Source organism: Pyrus communis, chromosome 8 (assembly GCF_041283825.1).
Source record: "Pyrus communis isolate YQ-2024b chromosome 8, ASM4128382v1, whole genome shotgun sequence".
NCBI classification, from domain to species: Eukaryota; Viridiplantae; Streptophyta; class Magnoliopsida; order Rosales; family Rosaceae; genus Pyrus; species Pyrus communis.
This window is the reverse complement of record NC_142572.1, coordinates 22,069,179-22,094,489: the sequence shown is the minus strand read 5'-3', so window position 1 is coordinate 22,094,489 and position 25,311 is coordinate 22,069,179. Positions and strand designations below refer to the sequence as shown.

Sequence of the window (25,311 nt, the reverse complement as noted above, 5' to 3'; positions counted from 1 at the left end):
GCAATTGACCATTGTGTACAGTTGTCTCCCATCTTCCTCTTATGAAATTAAAATGGGCCATGTTGATGTGACAAATATATGGGAGAAGGAAATAATTAGAGATTTTAGAAATATAGAAGGGAAGTAAGGAAATGGAACTTGACCAACTAGCCGTCTCTTGTTGATTTGATTCTTGATGTTTAAGCATTTGTCATTATAAATTTCAAAGGGAAACTCAAACTGTTCCAATTCCATATGTATTAATAACTAATGTAGAACAAATGGTCGACTGGATTGAAGAGTAAATGGACTGATGGAAGACGAAGAGACGCAGTGAGAATTTGCAGATTTAGCGTCCAAGCTTTGATTTGATGTGATGTATGATGGATTTTGGCTGAGCTTCTATAATAAATTATTTTGTTTTCCTTTCGTTTAAATTCCTAAGAAATTTTAGTTGTTCCAGGGTGTTGTAAACAGGTTATTTAAATCATTGGGCACTTTGTATTGTAATCATCTTTCAATCAATAATCAAACAATCTTTTTGAGATTTCTCTCATAACTGGTGGATTCTAGACTTCTGATTCTTCAAAGAGTTACACTTGTAATGCTTTAGCTTCATGCTATGTCATAAATACACATAACAGTTAAAAATTGAAATAGCTGGTTTGGTAAATGCAATGAACTCAAAAATTATAATCGCAAAATTATGTGTAACTTTGCAAGAGATATACAAACAATTAGTGTAAACATAACCATGAGAGACCTAAATGGAAGACATGAGGGAATTACTCTCATTCATAGTTTAATTTATAGAATAACATGTAACGTATATACTCGTATTTTAGGCACACAGAAAAATCTCTCCATGCGAAGGGAGAAGAAGATGGCACAAAGCATGCAGAAGAGTTGACTAATCCCTTAGTTTTGGTGAAGCAAAACGTATTAATCTTACATTCCAAGCGTGCGGGAAAAAAATGACAAAACCTCCCTCCTCACCACCTCATCAAGCAAACACCAACACAACACAACAGGCACAACTGTCATCAATCCATAGGGATTTCCGAGTGCCCACTTCCCAACTTGTTTCTTTCCTCTTTATTTTTATTTAAATTTTTTTTTTACTCAAAATACATTATTCGCCACAAACTAAGCCAAATTTTGCTCGAGTTGCCTTAACTCTTTCGTAAAAATATATTTAAACAGAAAAATAATTTAATAATAATAATACTATCAAGTAGCATGTTCCTGACAATTAACCATTCATCATATTGTCGTTATTTAGTACTACGGTCTAGTAGTATTCTTCGATTTTCACCAAATGCGAATTTAAACCACATTATTGCTAGCTCATTATGAGGCTAAATCCATCCCTCTCGCTTTTTGTGTAGACAATAGCGTGTGTTCTAAAAAAATAAAAATAAAAACAATTCAACATATTCTCTGGGGTAATGCTAGGAAGACTTTATAAACTACAAGATGTGTCACCAATAAGAAATAAGTAACACTTAGTAATAATCCAATTATCAACTTCCATGCCATTTAGTTTGCAAAATTTAGTCTTCCTAACATTACCCTATTCTCTGTGAGTCTTCCCGACTTCTGAAATAATGGACTACCATGATAAAATGACCAATTGATTTCCTTCTTAAGAAGAGAGAAAATTAAAAACAAATCAACATATTCTCAACACATCTTTGTGTCATTTTTGGCTGATCCATGTGACGATTATATAGCAAAGAGCTTGGGATTCCAATTGTTTTGCTGCGAAACCATTTTTCTGTCACGTCTCAAAACTAGGTTTGTAAAAATGTTGTATATTATAAGGCACATGAGAGTACAAATGTTATTAAGTGAATATATAGAAGAGTTTTATCAATTCTTTGTCATGTAAACAAAACGTGCATACGTATCAACATCATCATTGACAAAAAGGAATTCGAATTTTGGAACCATTATTTTGCACTTTTCAATTTCCCATTCCCTTCAAGAAATTTTCAGTATATCGGAAATACAGTCTGGTACACCAAATGCCATAATACAATTGGTTGAATTTTTTTTTTCAAGTTTCCAACCCACACTTAGTATATCCAACCATGTTCCCGACACATCGAAAAATCTCTCATTTCTTCCTCCTTAAGCTAGTTGACAACAACAGTACATACACCCTAATTCAACACAACCACGATTTCACCTTTCCATTCATTTCATTTCTTAATTCATCATCACATTCATGGAAAACGCATATAATCATTTAGTTTAGTGGCATTCAGAATATTTGGTCTATCAGCATTCAACTGAAGTATCAGTTCTTTAACAAAAAGAGCATGAATACAAAAGATTAACTGAAAAGGTGGAACATAACAAAATTGGAGAAATTTCACAAAATTAAACATCGAGTATATATTTATATCAAAACGCCCAACTTGATTTCAATTTTATTTACAAATAGATAGTAAGCATGACACTATTCTTTTATTTAATTGTAATATTAAGATTAAAGACAGTGATAATAATGTGTATCCGTGTCCTAAGAACTCTTGAAAGCTAATACTTGTAACACATTAAAATACTAATTACTGCGAATGTAAAAGTAGCCTCAATGAATTACTGCAGAGGTAAAAGAAGCCATGCGAACGTAACCGCCCTCTGTTCTTCTCCTCCTCCTTTCATCTTCTTCCTCTTGCTTCTTCTCTTCTTTCTGAATCTGCTTCTTATCTTCAATGAACTTCTTTATTTTCCAGTTAAACTCCTCCGTCCTCAGCCGCTCTTCGTCTTCCTTCTCCTTCCTCCGCCTCTCCCTCTCCCTCTCCACCCTTTCATTCTCATACTCTTTCTTCTGCTTCATCTTGTTTTTCACAATAAATTCCTGTATTTTCCGGTTGAACTCCTCGTCGTCCAACACCTCCACGGACCCCAACCGTCTCACCGCCTCTTCCCCGCCGAAGCTCTTAGTTTTCCGGTAAATATCCGTCTCCGATCGCCGTATAACTCTTTTAGTACTACTTATCTTCTTCTTCTCAAACCTCTCCGACTGTGTTCTCATGTACCGTTTCTCCTTCTCCACTAATGCGGCGTCAGCACTCTCTATAGTAATTGCAGGAACCGGAGGGACGTAACGACTTTCCGTTTCTGTAACCGTTTCGCGGCGTTCAACCGACGGCAATAGCACCACTGCATTTTTAGACTCCTCATCTGCCTTCGACTCTGTTTCTGGAAAAGACGGCGTCTTCTCTGTTTCTGAACACACACCGCCGTTATCTCCGCCATTGACGACGACGATCCGGCAATACACTCTGTTGACGGCGAACTCCTCGTATACATCCGGTGATCGGGCGGATTCTTCGTCGTGTTGGCAGGCCAGAGCGTAAATGGCGGCGAGGAGCGCCATGATGAGCGAGAAAACGTAAAACTGGTTGTCAAAGACGGCGTGAACTTCGCGGGAAATGTCGGAGAGTTGGGAGGCGGAAGGAAGAGAACGGGAGAGGGCGAAGATGAGAGGAGAGACGGCGGCGCACGCCGTCAGAACAGATTTGAACTTCTGGTGACGGCGGTACTTACGCATGGCAATGGCTTTCTCGGCCGCCACGTAATCGAACGCCGCTTTGTATGTATCCATGTTTTGGAGAGAAAAAAAATGAAATGATCTAGGCGATGGCGACGGTGGTTGTGCGTTTTGTGTGAACGCTCGACGAAGAAGACCGCTGTGGCGATATGAGAGGGAAGAGCATGAAGAGGGTGTATTTATAGAGGGTTTGGGTAGCTTGAGAGATAATTTAGGCAAGGAATTGCGGACAGAGAAAATGGAAAATTTTCCGGGAAATATTAGCGAGGAAGGGAAAGTATGGGAAAATCTTGCGTCTTGAATTTTCGACAGACCGATTTGTCGCCCATTTTATAGGTAGAGCTCGGAATATCACAGTCCTGAGTTTATAATTTCCTTAATTTTTTTTTAACAAATAATATTATCCATACTAACGGGAGAGGATGAGCTTAGCCTCAAAATTATCTAGTAATAATGTAACTCAGATTCACCTATAGCAAAAATTGATCCTAAAATCTCTCATGTGAAATATTAGACTAAAATCTCTCACTCTAGTAGAGCCATGAGCCAATCGTGACTGGACCCCGCAGAGGACACATGACCCTAATCCAGTAAGACAATAAGACAAAAATCAAAGTATGAGAGGAGGGGAGGAGGGGAGGAGGGGAGGAAAGAGGATAAAAATAAGAGGGAAAAAAATCATACTCCTAGTAAGTGATAGCAATAGCTCCGACGTGGCGTTTATTGATGTTTTAAATAAATTTAAGTCAAATTTTTCTTTGTTAAACAAATAATTATGTGATTCTTCCCTTCCGATAATGTAATGTAATGTAGTCTAATAATTGGTATTAATTTCCCTCCGATGATGAGATGCATGCATAGAAATAATTCTCGTTATCAAAAATTTAGGATGAAGGGGACTCTTTGACGAGAAGAATTTTTTTTGTGTGTCGAGAAAACGGTACTTCTCACTTTCAAATGAAAAGGAATACCATCACACGTAGTACTGAATGACCACTTTTGTTTGTTTTTAATATACATTAAATTCATTTAAATCATGCAAAAAGAGATTAAGGATAGATGGTGGAGCACACTATTCAAAATTAACTTATTACTTGAGAAAAACTTTACAATTGAATGTGTTATATAACTCATAACTATTCAAAATAACAATATAAAATCCCTAATTAAATCTAATTAAATCCAATCTCTAAAATACCTTTCCTTTTATATTTTCCTAACACAACCATATTCTTTCTAAACACAATAATAAAGAGGCAAGCGAACTGGTTCATGAGAACTCGGTTGAAGTTGTGCGCTTTTGATCAAAAGCCGCGGGACACACATCAACAAGCATACATGCCTAACAAGATGCATGGTTTTCTATATTTTTTCTGAAACTTTTCGTGATTACATATTTTGCCACATGAACTTTCACCAAAAGCACCTAAATTAATTAAAAAGACACACCCCCATTGCAACGGCTTCGATGAATCCTCTTGCAATGGCTCGATGGCTTTAAGACCCAACAAATAACCTGTTTCGGAGAGATGCTTCTATCCTCTAAGAAGGGTGTCCATCGAGTTGCTTGATATTCGGCAGTAAATTAGTGTGCATTTTAACATTGAGGCCCTCTACTGGGACCCTTTCATAGGAGAGGGCAGGGATATGATTGAGATTAAAAATACAAGATTTAAAATAGTTATAGAAATTAAATTTAACGGCTAAAACACTAGTAATATTGAATGATATATAGGATTGAAACCATACCCAAAAAACAAATATATTAATCTTTTGTTCAACCTGTTCCCTCTTATGATGATCCCTACAATTTATTTTTTTTGGATATGAATTCTCTCCCATCCCATTTTCCCCTCCTCTCCTATTTGAACGCTCAAGATTAAATCATATCATCATCTTGTTTGACCTTCTTTGTAGAGAGAGAAAGAAGAAGAGGAAACTGAAAGAGGAGGGGAAGGGAAAAGAAGGGCGAGAATCCAACTCCCAATTTTTAGTGCGACCATCACATAGTAATTTATCCACACATCATAACATATCACATAATTACCCACTGCTATTACTAATCCACATGTTACAATATAAGTGGTGGACAACATGATTGATGAACCTAAACGATATACACCATGACGAGATTGATAACTACCAAGCGATCGACTATCAGAAGAAAAAAAATTCAGATAATCCACGCATAGTCCTGCTGGCACTCTCCACATTTGCTGTCGTAACTATACAATGTTTGGACTGGCTTAAGTTGCAGAAAATCAACGCAGTCGAAATATACGAACATCGCCAAAACAATGACAAACAAGATTTGAATTCGACCAGATGCAGCCGAATTCGTTGCGCAATCCTCTGTCCATGTTTATCATGTTGAAGATGGACTTCAAAGACATGTTCAAGCTGATCTAATCTACATTATTTGGTCTATAATGTATGATTCGTACTCAAATTCTATATATGATTTTGTTTGTGACTTGTGAGATGCAGAGGTGGCAATGGTGGAAGCAAAGAATCTGCCAAAGGCGGAGCAAAACATGGTCAGGGTTTTGCGCAAACACCGGAAACTGCAACAGTCAATGCAGAAACTGGGAAGGTGCTTTGCACGGAGCTTGTCACGCTCAATTCCCAGGAGTTGCTTGCTTCTGCTACTTCAGATGTTGATTCACGATCAACGAACAGCAGCAGGCAGCAGTATCTTCAACTTCAAGCTTCGACATGTATCCAGTTATATAAATGTAAACAAAAGCTGCAAAGCAAGCCTAGTACTACTCACTAAATAATAATACTGCTGCAGAACTACTTCTACTAACCATCTTATGAATGAATCCGATAAACAGAGAGGTTCTAACTTTACTTCTCTAATACGATTAACTGCACTTCTCAAAAACTGCAGTCAATTTTACTAGACAAAATATCGACAAACATATGGATCGCTCATCAACAACTACAAGCTCGAAGTATTAGCATTGTGAAGAATATCGACCACATATTCGCGTTATAAAAAATAGTGCAGTAAACCGAACTGGAGCAAATTACTTGCTAGTTAATCAGAAATGTGCACATCACTTGCCAGTTACATTCTCAACTAAAGTCACCCAAAAGGGTAACTGGCATTAGTTTGGCTTCATTTCTTTAGGACAAGCGATATTTTAAACTACTCTAATTTACGAGAAGTGCAACTCGAACTAACCCACAATTTGATGAATCATTTTCTCAACATTACACAGCTCCACAATGTAATTATGTAAATTAAATTAGCAAAAAGGCAGATATTAAGGTAATAAACACAGATTAGGCACTGAATTCTACTCAATTTTCATGCTTCACCTAAAATCTTACATTGAGTAAGCAAAGCATTGGCCTTTTCTACTTCTTCTTGCCGCCTTTACCGGCGGCGGCTTTGCGGCGGGAGGGCAGAATAATCTCTCCCTTGAGGACAGGAATCTCCATGATCTGGGTGAGCTCGCCGTACTTCTTCCTGAACTTCTCGACCTGGTCGTCGTCGACGAGCATGCCCGACCGGTTTCCGAGGTAGAAGGGGTGGTTGCCCGACCACACGTCCACCACGTACTCCTTCTGGGTCCCACCCGTCGTCATCACCAGCTCCCCCTTGCAGTACACCTTCGCATCCTCGTGGAACTGCGGGTGTATCTCCTTCTTCCTGCACGTCACCACAGAGCGGCAATTCCCCGCCCACGACCCACCGCCACCGCAGACCTGGAAAAGATCGAAATAATCAATTAACAAATTCATTTGGTAATATACGAAGAGATATATACGAGGGTCTTTGGGTAAATTTACCTTCTTGGGAGGGAGGAGCGTGGGGCAGGGTGTTCCATGGAGGAATGAGGTGTTTAGATTGAGCGCCATTTCTGTGTGTTTGACAAGCGACGGAGAAGATGAGGTTTAATGTGGTTCTTTCATCCAAATTTACTGAATTGCCCCTATATGGTTTGGGCTTGGTTTTGGACTAAATTTTAGGCTAGAAAATTAACTGGGCCGTTCGGCAAACAAAAAAGTTCAACTGGACTGAAGCCCAATTGGAGAGATTGAAGGCGGTGGGATCTGATCTTACGACCAAGAGACAAAAATTGGAAAAAAGCAACCTACTAGAGGCGACCTTATGTATTTTGATCTCACTTGATGATTTTGGTCGAACAACTATGTAGTGTGAGCATTGTGACCCGAAGAACTTGCTCGTTCAAAAGATGCCAAGCAGGATGGAGACTTGAAACAATATAATTTTCTTGGTTCATTTCTCATTCGACCTATGAACATGCATTCGTTCCTTATATATAAACCGAAAGTCGAGGGTGTCATTAGTTTGCATACTAGTACAATGGATCCCCTAGCAGCAAGAGCGACAATGTCAGAACTACAAGACCTAAGAAAGTTCCTCTGAAGACTGCCATTAATAATTCAAGTCCAAGGCTTTGAGTGTATGGTTTACTCTCACTGCATGGGTATACGGTGCACTCCCACCTACTACTGTGGATAAAAAGCTGTTCACATTGTGGAACTTCTTGTCTCTGGTGTCACCTGCTTCAAGGAAGACTATTTCTCTAACATTTGTTTTTTCTCCACTTTTGGCTGTAGAGAGTTTGCATCACTTTAATCAATCAATATGTAATATTACCTTAAATTGGGTAAAATCGCATTTTAGGCATACGTACGAAGTTTCCTCACTGTTTCTTACGCTGGGCAAAATCCCAACGCGGTTTAAATATTGGGTTTAGGGTATCGATGAGGGTGACCTATGAAAATGCCATTAGCAGCTAATCAGACTAAAACTGGAAATAGTTTCGCAGAAGATGAGCAAGATGAAAAGATGACAGCACAACTCCTTGAAATGGCATATAAGATTGATACGAATATTGGTTTCATATTTGTGATTTCTTCAGGTAAGTGTGATTGATTCAATCACCATGGTTAAGGTTCGACTGCTATATACAGAATGTTGGTATTTGACAGTTTACTAACTCAATACCAAAATATGTGGGTGATAAGTTTACAAACTCTATCACACCTCTTTCACTTTGCACTCTCAAATAAAATTGGACAAAGAAAGAAATAGAGAAAGGAGGGAAGCAACAAGCTTTGGCAAAACACTTGGACTTTGATATATGAAAAAGGTTTACAAACTATTGGAATAAGAAAGCTTACAAGCTTCTTCTCAATTGGAAGTGGGATTTGGATGGGATGATTTACAATGCTTGAGAACTTGGGTATTTATAGCAAACCAAATGATTAAACTAAGATTATTTATTACCACACAAAACACATTAAATGCACCTAATAATTTTTATTCAACCATACCTAACATTGCCTAACTTTCCATGCCTAACTTTGACATTGATTTTCAACAATAGCTAGTAGCACCCTTTTTTTTATTTGAATTTCCAACACACCTCCTCAAATCAAAACGCCTTCATTCCTAGCATTTCACGCAGTAGCCGGAATGTTTCAATTGGCAATGGCTTTGTGAAGATGTCTGCCACTTGTTCCTTGGTGTGACAGTAGACAAGTTCAATTGTCTTTTGCTTCACATGGTCCCTTAGAAAATGGAACCTGGTATCAATGTGCTTGCTCCTTCCATGTTGAACAGGATTCTTTGCAAGTTTGATTGCAGACACGTTATCTACGTGAATCACAGTCGATTCCACTTGTGGATGACACACTGACTTCAACAGATTTCTTAACCAAATTGCCTCACACACGGTTGAGGCTACAGCAACATACTCGGCTTCACATGATGACAAAGCAACAATTGATTGCTTCTTTGAAGTCCATGAGAAAGCTGTTGATCCTAGAAAAAACACATAGCCAGTTGTGCTTTTCCTTTCATCTTGGTCACCTCCCCAATCACTATCTGAATAACCAAATAATTTTGCATCTTCACCAAAATTATAAAATAGACCATAGTTTAGAGTACCTCTTATGTACCTCAAAATTCTCTTGGCGGCCAGCCAATGAGACTCCCTTGGTGTTTCCATGTATCGACTCACGAGTCCAACACCATAAACTATATCAGGTCTTGTGATTGTAAGGTACCTTAGGCTTCCAACGAGGCTTTTGTACACTGTTGAGTTTACAAACTCACCCTCTCCTCCTTTGGACAGCTTCAATCCAGTTGCGACTGGGGTATTGACAGTGTTGCACTTGTCCATATTGAACTTCTTCAATATGTCTCTCATGTACCTTTGTTGAGAGATGTAGATACCATCACTTTCTTGCTTCACTTCTATGCCAAGAAAGTATGACATTAATCCATTGTCAGTCATCTCGAATTCACTGAACATGGATTGCTTGAACTCATGGAACATTGCCTCATTGTTTCCTGTAAACAATAAATCATCTACATAGAGACAAATAATTAAGAACTCCCATTTTTCACCATTCTTCATGTAAACTGAATGCTCGTATGGACATTTCTGAAATCCATTTTGGTGAAGGTAGTTGTCGATCCTTGAGTTCCAAGCTCGTGGTGCTTGCTTGAGGCCGTACAAAGCCTTCTTCAAACGATACGCCTTATCTTCTTCTCCTTGTACTTGGAAGCCTTCCGGTTGTTCCACGTACACTTCTTCCTCAAGTACTCCATTAAGGAAGGCTGACTTGATATCTAGTTGATAAATTTTCCATTTATGATGTGCGGCAAGAGAGATTAGCAATCTTACCGTGTCAAGTCTCGCAACTGGAGCATAGACTTCATCATAGTCCACTCCATACTTCTGTTTGTAGCCCTTTGCTACAAGCCTTGATTTGTATCGATCCACACTCCCATCTGCAGTGCGTTTGATCTTGTAAACCCACTTGACACCAATAGCCTTCTGATTTGGTGGGAGCTTTGTCAGCTCCCAAGTGTCATTCTTCTCGATGGCATGGATCTCTTCTTCCATGGCTTTCTTCCAACAATCTTCTTCCACAGCTTCATTGAATGAGAAAGGCTCGTGGTCTGCATACAAGCAGAAAAAGTTGGTTTCTTCTTCTTCTTCTTGTCCATAAATCTCTGTGAGACTCCTTAACCTCACTGGAGTTGAGGAGCTGCTTTCCTCACTAGATGTAGGACCACTCCTTGCAATTCTGTGCACTGGAGTTGTTGTGATTGTTTGAGCCGGCTGTTGCTCAATCGGTGGTACAACTTCTGGTTCTTCAAAATCAGTGAAGACGATCTTCTCTTTACTGACTTCTTTGTTGTTCCACGTCCATGTCTCTTCCTCACTGAAGATGACATCTCTACTAACCACTAGTTTGCCAGTTAGTGGGTTGTAGAGCTTGTATGCCTTGGACTCTTCACTATAGCCCACAAACACACACTTCTCTCCTCTATCATCAAGTTTCCTCCTCTTGGCTTCTGGAACTTGAGCATATGCAACACACCCAAAAATTCTTAGGTGTGTAACATTCGGCTTGTATCCACTCCAAGCCTCTTGTGGTGTCATCCTCTTGACACTCTTTGTTGGACATCGATTCAACAAATAAATCGAACAAGCTACAGCTTCTGCCCATAACTCTTTTGGCAAATTCTTCTCCTTAAGCATGGACCTTGTCATGTCAAGGATGGTTCGATTCTTTCTTTCGGCTATCCCATTTTGCTGTGGGGTATAGGTAGCAGTAAGTTGATGCCTAATTCCTTGCTCCTTGCAGTATGCTTGGAAAGCATTGGAGGTGTACTCTCCACCTCTATCTGATCTCACAGCCACAAGCTTGTGGTTACTTTCTGCCTCTGTGAGTGCCTTGAACTCCTTGAAAATTTTTAGGGCAGCTGACTTCTCCTTGAGAAAATAGACCCAAGTCTTTCTACTGAAATCATCAATGAAGGTAATAAAATACCTATTACCTCCATAAGACATGGGATCCAATGGACCACATATATCTGTGTGCACCAACTGCAGTGGTGCCTTTGCTCTCCATGTATCACCAACAGGGAACGATAGTCGTGCTTGCTTGCCAAGCACACAACCTTCACATACTTGGCGTGTGGCTTCAATCTGGGGTAGACCACGAACCATTCCTCCACTTGACAGCAACTTTAGGCCATTGAAATTAAGATGGCCAAATCGAAGATGCCATTTCCATGACTCATCTTCCATTACACCGATGTTGCAGCTTCCAATCTTTGTGTTCAAATTCAACGGAAACATCCGGTTCTTTGACATTCGAACACGTGCAATAAGCTTTCTCCTTGCATTCCTGAGAGTGAGAAGCATGTTCTCCATATGTATAATGTACCCTTTCTGGAGCAGTTGACCAATGCTCAGAATGTTGCTCTTCATACCTGGTATGTAGTAGGTATCGAAGATGTATTCTTCTCTTCCATCCTTCTGGATGATCTTGATCTTCCCTTTGCCTTCAACTGGCAACTTTGAGGAGTCACCAAGACTTACAGATCCATAGGCCCCTTCTTTGAGTTCGGCAAAAAACTCCTTCTTTCCACACATGTGATTGCTTGCACCAGAGTCCAAATACCAAACATCTTGTTGGCTTCTGGAATCATGGTGTGCTAGTAAGACTGTAAGTTCTTCATCAGTATTTCCACTTGATTCTGCCATGTTGACATGCTCACCATTTTTATGTGAACATTCATTGGCATAATGTCCATATTGCTTACAGTTGTGACACTGGATATGCGCTTTTCCTCGAGTAGATCTCCACTCCTGAGACTGACCTTGATTTTGTGCATAGCCTCGACCTCTTCCTCGGGCTCGTCCTCGGCTACGGTTGGATGAGCTCCCACGACGTGAGTTCCACTGCCCACGACCTTTATTTGGTTTGTCAATATTCAACTTTGACTCCAAAGCTTGCTCTAGCGTTGTGGGGCTTGCATTCTTCTGAATGCGTTGCTCGTGAACTAGGAGGGATCCTAGTAGCTCTTCTGCGCTCATCACCTCCAAATCCTTGGATTCCTCAATGGCAGTCACCACATGCTCAAACTTAGATGTGAGTGACCGGAGTATCTTCTCCACAACTCGTACTTCATCGAGTCTCTCGCCATTTCTCCTCATCTGATTTACTATCACAATGAGCCTTGAGTGATAGTCGGAGATGCTCTCCCCTTCATTCATATGAGCAGTTTCAAAATCTGCTCGAAGTGATTGTAACCTCACTTTCTTGACTCGATCTACTCCTTTGTAGATTGTACTGAGTGTATCCCATACTTGCTTGCTCGTTGTTGCTTCTGCAACCTTCTCGAACGTTGAATCTTCCAAACCCTGGTATAGAAGATACAGCGCCTTTTGGTCGTTCTTTCGTAAGTCCTTGAGAGTGTTCATTTGATCCGCAGTATATACGGCTTCTTGCTCGGCAGTGGGTACAACATACCCACTACTGACAACTTCCCATAGCTCCTGTGATCCAAACAATGCTTTGAATTGGATGCACCATCTTTCATAATTTTCTTTCTTCAATGTGGGAACTTGGAGTTGCACTAAGTTGGACGCCATAACTGCTGCACCTGCCAGAATGGTATTCTGGCTCTGATACCAATTGTTGGTATTTGACAGTTTACTAACTCAATACCAAAATATGTGGGTGATAAGTTTACAAACTCTATCACACCTCTTTCACTTTGCACTCTCAAATAAAATTGGACAAAGAAAGAAATAGAGAAAGGAGGGAAGCAACAAGCTTTGGCAAAACACTTGGACTTTGATATATGAAAAAGGTTTACAAACTATTGGAATAAGAAAGCTTACAAGCTTCTTCTCAATTGGAAGTGGGATTTGGATGGGATGATTTACAATGCTTGAGAACTTGGGTATTTATAGCAAACCAAATGATTAAACTAAGATTATTTATTACCACACAAAACACATTAAATGCACCTAATAATTTTTATTCAACCATACCTAACATTGCCTAACTTTCCATGCCTAACTTTGACATTGATTTTCAACAATAGCTAGTAGCACCCTTTTTTTGATTTGAATTTCCAACACAGAAAACCTACGTTTGGGCAGTATCTTCGGCCAGCTGCGATTGCGAGGACATCGAACAACCCACACGGTAACTCGTGTGAACTCGAGCACTTAAAAGTGAAAGGCTCCATTTTAAGATGCTAGTAAGAAAAATAATGATGCAGAACAATTGGCCAAATGGATTGAAAAGGAAATGGACCGTCGGAAGGCAAAAGGATGCAGTGGGAACATGTAAATTTGGTGTTCATGCTCTGATTTAGGCCCATGATACTTTTTTGCAAAGGGGACGACATCACGGTTCAAACTCACTATTTTGCTATGACATACCATGAATTTTGGCTATTCGAGGACATTTTAGCCTCCCAAATACAGATTTAAATGTGTAGTACGTGTATTATACGTGTAAAGTATATTGGAGTTTTAAAAATGTGCAAATTTAGGAGTCTCATGCATCTATGTGTGAGAGCAAGAGGGTTACCCGAGGTTAGAGATAAGAGAAAAAAAACTCCAAAATCTAAAAACAATACAGCTCCAATTATTTCCTCATATTATAGCATCTCTTTTGTATGACATAGTTAACAATGGAGCCTGATAAACATAATTCACAGTGGAGCCTGATAAACTGCATCATGTTTATAACTATATATATATATATATATATAGTTACTCCACATGAACTGTAAGTTTCATTCCATTTTCACAGTAGGGAGACGGATAAGGTGCGAAGTAGATAGTGCCCTTCTTCAATACCGCATGATCGTTTCCTGACGTGTATAGTTTTATCACGCCGGCATATAAGTCACACTTGTCGAACAAATGTTTGTCCCGTACAGCAGCTACCATGAGAAGGGGATCTTTATATTCGAAAACTGTTTTCAAAATACAATATTGAATTAGTAAACAAACCAGCTGCTAATCAAATATAGTAATATTTGAGGAATCGGATGCATGAACACGAATTGAAAAGAAAACCAAAGTGTTAGTCAGTCATTTTAATTACCCAAAACATCTCCAGCCTTGAACTTCTTGTCCTCAGTCCACTGGGTTAAGTTAGCATCAGGGCTCCATCTTTTCTCATCCCCCACTATATATTCTTTTCCATCAACTTCTTCGCATCGGAGCAGCAAACAACTGACAAAAAGGCCGATTCCAATCACCAAAATTTTGTTCATTCCAACTGCCATCTTTGATCGATCCACAGACAAACTATATATATAACCTTGACCTTTCTCTATCAACCCTGAACACAAAACAATTTATATATACAATATTGAGCCTATTACGCATTCAATTCGTACGTTTTGATTTGCTCCTCCAAATGCCATATGATCGATATATATTTCCATAACTAATTATCACATTTATTGAATAATTATTGAAAATATATATTCCTTATTCTTCTATGCTTGTGTATTTCAACTCATAATCGGGTCAATTTCTGATGATGATTTTGTATCATTTTAGAGGTATATCATTGAATGGGTGGATAATCCATTGAAAATTTTGTAATTATTTTATACCATTTTGAGTCAAATACTTAACTGTTGCCAATGTGGGAATTGGTTTCCCGTGAGACACCGTGTGGTGCCACTCGTGAGAGGGCGTTTTGGAGAAGAGAGTCTCATCTATCAACAATTGTGGTGTTTCCTAGTAGTTCATTTAGTTTTTCATTTTTTAGTCTAAATTTTTTAGTTTTAGGATATGAATGTCGGTTTGGATTGCTTAGATGATATTGGTTTATATGAAGCATGTTACGTACATTATGTTGTGTACTTGGCACAAAGTTTTTATTCTATTTATTTTTCCATATACATTGCGCAGCGAATTTTAAAATTTCATCAGTGAAAAAAGTTTTTGCTCGACAAGGTGTATTTGGACGCCCAAAATTTCATCGTGCAAGAGTTTATTTTTTACTACTGATCATTTCACCATCAAGAGTGCAAACACTTAAAAAGTTGTCCTTTGAGAACGAACAAAGAAGCATATTTTGTTTTTTTTTTTTTTTTTTAAACAAGAATATGTATGTTCCTGGGAAAGGCTCAAAGGCATCAACCATGAAGAAAGAAGGTACAAATGATTAAGATAAGTGTTTTACTTTGCGTTTATCTGGAACCTTTGCAGCATTAAAGCTAAAAGTTTAACCCCAGAAGAAATTAAAAAGGTCAAATTAAGAAAGTGGTCTCTTATTAGTTTAAGCATAAACATAAACTTAATTTAGCTAGTTAATTACTTAATTAACGCGACGACAATTCTTTCGGACTTGTCCCTCGAACCCAGTAAGAGGACTAATGTTCCCCATATTAACCATGGACTTAGCAAACTGCTGAAAGAATAAGCTCTCATTAGCTGCATAGGTTTTCACCAGCTCAGCTGCCTGCCTTATGTTCCCAGTAAGAAGTACTTGGTCTGAAGGGAGAAGTCCATGTCCCCCAAGTATAAGCTTGAAGTAGCTGTTGTCGAGCCTTGTAGGGGAAACAAAGTCCAAGGGAGCAGGTGTGTTGTCGCCACCTCTTCTTGGGCAAACTGATTTCCGAGTCTGCCTGACGAACGAACACTTAGCGAACCCAATTGTATGCCCTCCTGCATTGATATTGTTCATAACAAAAAAACCATAAATGTTCAACTTGAATTTGTACCGCGTTTACGCCATCGTGGTTCGTGAAACATAGTTTTACTCTACTAATAATAGTGTCACATCCTAACAAAAACTTAAACTTTTTCACTCTCTCATAACCATCTTTCACTTTGCCCCTCGACTTTCAGTTTGCTATCGAGCCTCAGTAGTTTTGAATAGGTACGAAGTTTCCTCACTGTTTCATAACCATCTTTCACTTTGCCCCTCGACTTTCAGTTTGCTATCGAACCATTTTTCACTCTTTCATAACCATCTTTCACTTAATGAGGGTAAAATCCCATTTTAGGCATAGGTACGAAGTTTCCTCACTGTTTCTTACGCTGGGCAAAATCCCAACGCGGTTTGAATATTGGGTTTAGGGTATAGATGAGGGTGACCTATGAAAATGCCATTAGCAGCTAAACAGACTAAAAGTGGAAGTAGTTTCAAATTTGAACCGGATACCACTGGAGCTACAGTTTTGCAGAAGATGAACAACATGACTACATGACAGCACAATTCCTCGAAATGGTTTCATATTTGTGATTTCAGGTAAGTTTGATTGATTCAATCACGATGATTAGGGTTCGACTGCTATATACATAAAACCTACGTTTGTACGTCTGCCAGCTGCGATTTGCATGTACATTGAACAAACCACACGGTAACTAGTGTGAACTCAAGAACTTAAAATAATAAGATAAAGAAAGTGAAAGCTCCATTTTGAGATGCTAGTAAGAAAACTAATTACGTTAAACAAATGGCCAAATGGGTTAAGAAGGAAATGGACCGTTAGAAGGCAAAATGATAGAGTGAGAGTTTGTAAATTTGTTGTCCGAATTCTGATTTGGACCCATAATTTTTTTTTTTTGCAAAGGGAATGACGTCACAATTTAAACTCAACGCTGTGTTATGACATACGATGCATTTTGATCATCTAAAGACATTTCTCTCCAAAATGCAATTTTAATTTTCGTAATAAAAATTAAAATGTTTGTTTCCCAATAGAATTAATATCGTTTTAATTACTTGAGTCTTTTAAGTTGTTTTAACAATGGTGGAATATCTCAAAGGAGGAAGCAAAAATGGGCATGAAATCATTTGTCACGCCTTTCCAATTTCTAAATGTTTGTTTTCAAATAAAATGTTGTAGAATATTGTAATTAGTTAAGTTTAATCAATGGATTAAGAAGATGATCAAAGCATCTTTTGATGATTTCAAATCTTCTTCACCTGAATTTCTCTGTGGCCTATTTCAAAATTTGACCTCTGTCCATCACTAGCCCTATTTTAAATGCCGCTAACTCTCTGAAACACGTCATCTAAGTTGGCTGAGTCTCCTTTCGCAGCCAACTCAGATGGATGTGCCCTAATTTAAATGTTTTATTTGACCCTTGCACACCCCCCAATTAAAAAATTCCTAAACAATCCCATTTCATTCCTTCGAAAATTCAAAAACCCACCAATCAAAGCGAGAGGCTTTGGATTCTTCTTGCAAATTTGACTATGCCTTCTTTTTACAAACTAAAGCATATCGGAAAGAAAATTCATGCCTTTTCAACATACTTTTCTGCTACATCAAGCAAACCTTCAACTATAACATGTAGACCAAGATTAAAATAAATCAAATTCCATATGATTACAAAGTAAAGAGAAAAATCTGAAATCCATCCTTGTCCAATCAATCCCAGATAGTGAATAGAATTGTAATAGTACTTGGGTATGTATGTGAAATTGAATCTGTGAACAATCGTAAATGAATATACCGCTACTAACCAAAATATGAGAATTTCTTTATCATTTCTTCATTGGTTTAAAATCATGGTTCTGCAACTTTGTATAAGAATTGAAATGCCCCTCTACGACTACTTAAGTTGCATACCATGATTACCATCGATTTGCCAAGAAATGAAAGAAAAAAATAATATTTGTTCTTGCGTTACAGCATTTGGTAAACTACAAGATCAAAATTGGTATTAATATGGAGTTTGATTTATTTTAAGGTTTTTAATTTTTATTTTTTAAACTGCGGTTTCTACTCCTGCTCAACCGCTCCCTGATTTTAATTTTTTAATGAAACGAATTGTTTTTCTTTAAAAAAATTACCCCTGCATATTCTTTTGTATTCTTTGGGCTGGTTTTGGATTTAATTGTTTGAGGGGCTTTTAAGCTCAAATATTTTGGTGAAACTTTGTGACTTTTTAATATTAGAGATTAGAAATATATCATGTATGTAATATCATTTAGAGTAAATCGGTATGTTTAAAACATCACCGTTTGGTTTTTTGGGTTAAAAAGTACCATCGTCTTTTTTGCACCCACAATTCAAGGTTTTTTCTTTTTGTTATTATAGATATAGTTTATTTGTTTTTTTCTTAAATATCTCTATTAATTAATGAAATCCTCTTTGTCAACCAAAAGATGGTGAAAATACTACTTAGTCTTCTATCACACAAAAAAATGATGGGCAATAATGTAATTTCATACGTTCAAATTTTACTATTTTTTATTGAAGTCTCATCTACATGTGATGTTAAAATATCTTCAATATTAAAAATAAAATAAAATAAAAACAAAAACAAAAACCTCCCACTTCTCTCTCTCTCTCTCTCTCTCTCTCTCTCTCTCTCTCTCTCTCTCTCTCTCTCTCTCTCTCTCTCTCTCTCTCTCCTTCTCATTTTCTAAAAAAAAAAAATGTGTTCATACACAGGCAAATGCTAGTATTGAACTAATAGAACATTAATTAACAAGATCTTTTACAAGATTTTAGGAGTTTGTTATATTTTGGATTTAATTTGAAAATTATTTATAATGACAATTTGTGTAATGTTTTGGGTATTTAAAAGGACCGCCCGACACTTTAATTTGCTTTTCAATTTGTGTTCATGCATCCGATTCCCCAAGTTTATTCCATCTGTGCGTGCGCATATTACTATTTTTTTATTACCTGGTTTGTTTACTAATTCAATATATTTTGAAAACATTTTTGAAATATAAGGGTCTGTTTGATACTCTACTTGAATCTAACTTTTTAAACTCAAAAACAATTTTCAGGTTTTACGCCTAAAAAACTTGTTTTGGTACGATTATTTTCAAAAATTGAACTCAAGACTAACTCAAAAATATACTTTATTATCTAAAAACATAAAAAGTAAGTTTTTAGAGTTTTTAAACTTAAACTCACTCATTTCTTTTCACTCCCTCTCTCTCTTCTTCTTTCTCTCTCCTTTTTTTTTTTTTTACCTTTTTCATCTCTCCTCCAATCCGCTCTCTTCATTCTCTCGGTTCTTTCTCTCACTCATCTTCCTCTCTATCTCGTCTAATCCTCTCTCTTTTTTCTCTTTCCTTCAATCATCTCTTACTTTCTTTCCTCCTCTCTCATCTGTCTCCCTCTCCTACGACCCCCTTATTTTAGATCTATTTGTCTAGTTTAAGTCATAAGATTTAAAAATTTTAAATCGCAAACCAATCAAGTTTTTTAGTCTTAAAGAAAATTGTTTTCAAGAGATGTTTTTAAGAAATGTTTTGAGAAATGATAAAAATTTTCAAATAGGATACCAAACAGACCCTAAAGATCCTGATCTCATTGTGGCTAAGGTATTGGACAATTATTTGTTCGAGAATCGGTACTTTTTTACCGATTGTTTGCATTTGACGTCGCTACGAATTTAGCGACTAATTGCGAAATAGTCGCTACAAATATAGCGACTAAATTCCTTATGAGTCGCTACCATAATACCGATCCATACTTTCATTTTTTTTTTCTTTTCACGTTTGTTAATTTTTCTTTTATTCCTCTTACCATAACAACAAACCATCATCTTCCTATTCTTCCAAAATATTTTTTCGAGCAAAATCTATTATAATTCATATTTAAACACTTGTAATCAATAATTTAAAATCTAAATTGAAAGATATTTGAAATTAATAGTGGTTGCTCAAATAAAGTAAATAAATTGGAATAGGGAAAGATCGGTACCACACTACTGATCCTCATCCAGTCGTACTTAAATCATCGTTCAATCTATTTATTTTCACTTTCGTCTCAACGTGGAGTTTTGAAAATTAATAAACCTATACACTTCAAGAAACGATCATGATGTATTGAAGAAGGGCACAATCTACTTTACACCTTATCAAAGCTTGTTTGGATGTGCTTTTGAAATGACTGAAAGATTTTTTGGTAAAAATATTTTTAGAACCAATCATTAGTAAAGATGCAAGTAAATCCTGAAAAAAACATTTAAAGTGCTTCCTAGAAGAAGCACATAACTAGTGCTTCTTGCAAAAAGCACTTTAAGTGCTTTTGGAACTCAAAAATATTTTTTCTAAAAGTGCTTTCAGTCATATTAAAAGCACATCCAAACGAGCCATCATTCTCCTTATTGTGAAAATGGAATGAAACTTACAGTCCATGTAGAGTAACTATATATATAGTTACAAACATGATGCAGTTTAATTATCAGGCATGCTCCATTGTTAATTATGTCATACAAGAGAGATGCTTTAATAAGAAGAAATAATTGGAGCTGTATTGTTTTTTGCCCTTGTTCATGATTTTTTTTTCTTTTCAGGGCAACAACAATAGTTTCTTACATTATCTTAAATAATAAAAGTATAAAGATAATTAACTCTTACTTTAGTGTGTTCTCACTAAAATTAACTCTTACTTTAGTGTCTCTAATCTCACTAAAGTAGCTCTTTATTTTTCTCTTCTCTCTAACCTTGGGTAATCCCCTTGCTCTCACACATAAATGCATGATAATTCATTAATTGCATGTTTTTAATATGCCTATATGTATAATACACATATGTACCATACAAATTTAATACATGTTACTTATGACACACCCCAACTTAGGAAGGTCGAAGCATGATGGCCATCACCGTGAGGTAATGTAACCATAAGGGTAAGTGATGTGAAAAGTGGATAAATTTAAAACTAATTAGAACTAATTATACTAAACAGTGAAAGAGTGCACAATCGTGGGAATAACCCACTACAATTATTCAGAGCATGATAAACAGTACGACTACCGTAGAGTAGTCAAAGTAGCTAAGTACATCTATTACACAACAGTGGATAAGTTCATACTTCTAAACCAAAGAGAATGTCAGAACTGCTGAGATTCCTCAAATGCCGCAAAGAGTACAACTATCTAGGTCCTGGAGGGGCGAAAAATAAAATTGAGGGGGTTAGCAAAACAATGCTTATACGAAAACCTTTATTTTGGAATATAGTAACCCATCGCTGTAAAACAAGTATAGTTTCCTTAAAACATACTACGTAGATATGTAAACAACAATATAACTAGAAAATATGCCAATTCATGATATATCAATGCCACAGTAATAAAAATCATATGATAATCAAGTATAGCTAAGTGATCATCCATCTAAACTGACACACAAGTTCGAACAGATAATCTCTAATACAAACAGGACCAGGTGTAATCAATACGCTCTAATACTACGATCACGTGAAGGCTGGTGCAGAAGCACGGTCACATAGAAGTTGGATTGCCTAATGCAATATGCCCGACAGGACAGGCACCTAACTTGGATCCAAGATGAGTGAACGGTGAGATGTGAGCATACACGTAAAGGACTGGCCCAAGCCTTGGGGCGAGTACTGATACTGGTGTAGCAGAATGAGCATGAACAAATATGTATGAATGTCATGACAGTAATATCCCAACCATATAACAGCATTTATCACATTTAATATCACAATAACGAATACTTGGCAATATAAGCATAAAAGTGAAGTAACTACGTCTTTAGGAAAACTATAAATATGTATAGGTGTAAAATAAAATGCCCACTCAAAAATACGTCGCAAGGTCGTAGCCCCCGAGTCTAGCCTGGCCCCGTACATCTTCGGGATATGTTTCCCCTATATGTGAAATAACTATAAGAGGATTAATTAAAGCACATATACGGAAACTTAAATAAAACCCCCATACTTTGCTCAAACCTAGGGTTTAAATACATGAAATAGATCTACTCGACCTCACGAACCTACATAAAATTTCAAATAAATTTTTGGACCCCACACGCGCCCCCCATGCGTAGGCACGTACCATCAATGTGACTGACGCCGTTAGGAATATTCTGTTAGAACCTTAACAGAGATTAACGGTGTTACCTGACACCGTTAGAATATTCTGTCAACTTTGACGGAATATTCCTTATCTTCTCCGACGAGCTCCGTCGTCCGCCGCAATCCTCCGCCACCAGCGCCGTAGTCTGCAACTCAAATCTCGTCGGTTTCTGGAAAAATTTCAAACTTGCATAACTTCTTCATTTCTCAACTATTTTCGACCTACTTTATATGGATTTGAAGCTTATAAAGAGTATAATCGTGTTATACCTCATTGGAGTCCAAAAGGTGGACGGAGGTGGTGAGAAATCACCTCGAAATTTCTGGCCAAAAGTGAACTCCTCGAAACTCAGTTGTTTCGACGTCCAAGCTACTTCAAAATTGTCCTAGAGGTCTCAGGAAGTTGTGGGAAAGCTTCCTCGACCTTCAAAACTCCTTCACTTGGCCTGAAAATTGATGAACTCAAACTCACTGAGTTCGGACCTACCAAGCTCGACGTCCAAAACTCAGTCAAACTATGATTGGTTGGTATGGTTGAGTTCGTGAAGATGAGATGAACGTAATGGTGAGGTTTTTAAGCTCGATTTATGAGCTTTGGTGCTCATTCATGGTAGTTGCAGAGAAAGAGAGCTTCGAGAAGGAGAGAGAAAAGGAAGAGAGAGAGAGAGAGAAAGAGAGAGCTTTTGCTTTTGCTTTTCTGATTGGGTGCCGTAAGGAGGTAATGGATGGGATTGGTGAGAGATTTGAGGGAGTTGATTGGTGAGGGATTGACATAATGGGGAGTGCACGGGTTGGCTTTAAAGAAAACCAAGGATAGGGTTTAGATTTTGTACAAAAAAGAGAATCGAAAATCTATCCGAAATAGTATTTTCAAACTGATAAAAATTCTCATACTCTCGTAACAACGTGTACAATTTAAAAGCGATAGCGAGGAATAAAATAAAAGCGATATAAAAACGTCCATACCACTTACCTACAAGGGCATAATAGTTAATTCACATACACAGGGAGGAATTACATAGAAATCGTCACAATTTTGATACATTTTTAATAATTAATATAAAATATACGTATTTTATACTTGTTTTTGATATATTTAAAAAAGATTTAAATATATAATTTTTAAATTTTTAAAAAGGCCCTTTTAGTCGAGACATTTTTAGCTGCATTTTGTATCTTACTATTTGTACACGTTTAATGTTAAAATGGTCAGTTTTCTGATTTTATAAATATGAAGTCAATAATTGATTGCTAGCGTCACCAATATTTAATAAATATGTCAATCATTTCAATTATTTCAACAATCGGAATTTGTTAATTTCACACTCTGGCCATTTTCCAAGAAAACATAAAACTCAGTTTGTTTACCATACAACGCATGAATAATTTGGGGCATTTTGATCGATATGCTTGGTTTTTGGATTTCTTAGACTAAACGTCTAAGACTTTTAAAGATTTGATCAAACTAATTTCTACAATTTTAATTAATTTACTAATTAAGTTCAAAACTTCTTGCCCTCAGTCCACTGGGTTAAGTTAGCATCAGGGCTCCATCTTTAGTCATCCGACTCATCCCCCACTATATATTCTCTTCCATCAACTTCTTCGCATTGGAGCAGCAAACAGCTGACAAAAAGGCCGATTCTAATCACCAAAACTTTTTTCATTCCAACTGCCATCGATCTTTAATCGATCCACAAACGAACTATATATGCAACCTTAACCTTTCACTATCAACTGCAAATGCAAAACCACATTACAAATCCATTTATATATACAACATTGAGCCTATTACGCATTCAATTAGTAAGTTTTGATTTGCTTCTCCAAATGCCATATGATATTTCCATAACTAATTATCACATTTATTGAATAAATTATTATTGAAAATATTCCTTATTCTTCTATGCTTGTGTATTTTTTTTTTTTTATAGCTGACCATGCTTGTGTATTTCAACTCATCGTCAGGGTCAATTTCTGAAATCACATTAATTCCTGATGATTTTATTCCATTTTAGAGATAACATTGACTGGGTGGATGATCCATTGAAGTTTTTGTAATGATTTTATATCATTTTGACGTCAAATATTTGATCATTGCCAATGCAGGAATTGGATTCCCTTGTGGTGCCACTCGTGAGGGGGCGTTTTGGAGAATAGAGTCTCACATATCAGCAATTGTGTTTCCTTGTAGCTCATTTAGTATTTCAAATGAGGGGGCGTTTGGATTGCTTGAATGATATTAGTTTATATATGAAGCATGTTACATTATGTCGTGTGTATTTTCTTTAATACTATCACCGAGTGTGTTGATCATGGAAAAGGGCCATAGGCCAAATAGAGTCCTGTGTTAAAAAATCATCTCCAACCGAGGGGACCAAAGAGCTGTAGGCCAAACATAATTTATTATTTTATTGAATTAATATGGTTAATTAAATTAAACTACTATATTAAAATAAGGTTTACGGACATATTTTGAGTGCCACTTGTCGTCAAATGAATAACCCTCTAGATTTCTTATCTTTATATAATCTCAATAATTTTTTGGATCGGATTTTGAGTGACTCGTGTTGCTAACGTGAGTAACTCTCCAGATTTCTTATCTTTAATTATGTAATCTCAATAATTTTTCGAACAAAATTTTGAGTGACACGTGTCGCTAAAGTGAAAAGTATGTGAGAAATGGTGTAGGAATGACTTAGATATTTATAGGGAAAAAATTATAATTTTTTTTAAATTCTAAAAAAAATTCAAATTCCAACAGTAACTTGACGGCAGCATGACATCAGCTAGCCCTTGCTAGCTGGCGTCATGCTGATGCCAGGTAGCCATTGACATTCAAATGGGCTAAGCTAGAGGGTTGGCAAAATGTCAGGCTTAAGATTCTAGCGTTTGAGAGCTGGCAAAATGTTAAGCTTGACATTTTGGAGCTAAAGGATTGGGCTGGAGGGCTGGCTGGAAATGGCCAGCCCGTTGGCCTGCTTTGGGCATATTGGCCCGAGGGATCCCATAAGCCCTTTGGCCTAACCCTTGGTTGGAGACGGTTTTCCTGTCATTCCGAACTATTTTTAGTCCTATGGCCCTTTGGCCAAATCAATTGGAGATGGCCTTAGCACCTCAGAGAAGAGCTGAAAGTTTG

General features: G+C 37.3%; 3 protein-coding genes, 1 long non-coding RNA gene and 1 pseudogene across 5 annotated transcripts; 1 reads left to right on the top strand and 4 right to left on the bottom strand.

The window, feature by feature from the left end:
- Window positions 1-2,434: 2,434 nt before the first annotated feature.
- Window positions 2,435-3,823, bottom strand: LOC148695360 (uncharacterized). The gene has a single exon (XM_088699221.1). It carries the CDS (start codon window positions 3,593-3,595, stop codon window positions 2,576-2,578), a length of 1,020 nt encoding a protein of 339 aa, XP_088555347.1. The 5' UTR covers window positions 3,596-3,823; the 3' UTR covers window positions 2,435-2,575.
- Window positions 3,824-6,022: 2,199 nt separating this feature from the next.
- Window positions 6,023-6,202, top strand: LOC137717276 (defensin-like protein 19). Its single transcript, XM_068456585.2, has one exon. It carries the CDS (start codon window positions 6,023-6,025, stop codon window positions 6,200-6,202), a length of 180 nt encoding a protein of 59 aa, XP_068312686.1.
- Window positions 6,203-6,721: 519 nt separating this feature from the next.
- LOC137718609 (large ribosomal subunit protein bL31c-like) lies at window positions 6,722-7,439 on the bottom strand. Its single transcript, XM_088698261.1, has 2 exons — window positions 7,343-7,439; window positions 6,722-7,258 (listed from the first exon to the last, which is right to left on the bottom strand). The coding sequence occupies exons 1-2, from the start codon at window positions 7,409-7,411 to the stop codon at window positions 6,908-6,910; spliced, it is 420 nt and encodes a 139-aa protein (XP_088554387.1). The 5' UTR covers window positions 7,412-7,439; the 3' UTR covers window positions 6,722-6,907.
- An 8,246-nt stretch (window positions 7,440-15,685) lies between these two features.
- Window positions 15,686-16,570, bottom strand: LOC148695359 (peroxidase 9 pseudogene; annotated as a pseudogene).
- Window positions 16,571-21,000: 4,430 nt separating this feature from the next.
- Window positions 21,001-22,946, bottom strand: LOC148695358 (uncharacterized). Of its 2 annotated transcripts, XR_015965144.1 has the most exons (3): window positions 22,443-22,946; window positions 21,895-22,342; window positions 21,001-21,235 (listed from the first exon to the last, which is right to left on the bottom strand). It is a non-coding gene; the product is annotated as an uncharacterized LOC148695358 (long non-coding RNA). The 2 variants fall into 2 exon arrangements; XR_015965143.1 differs by having other exon boundaries at window positions 21,001-22,342.
- Between the last annotated feature and the right edge of the window lie 2,365 nt (window positions 22,947-25,311).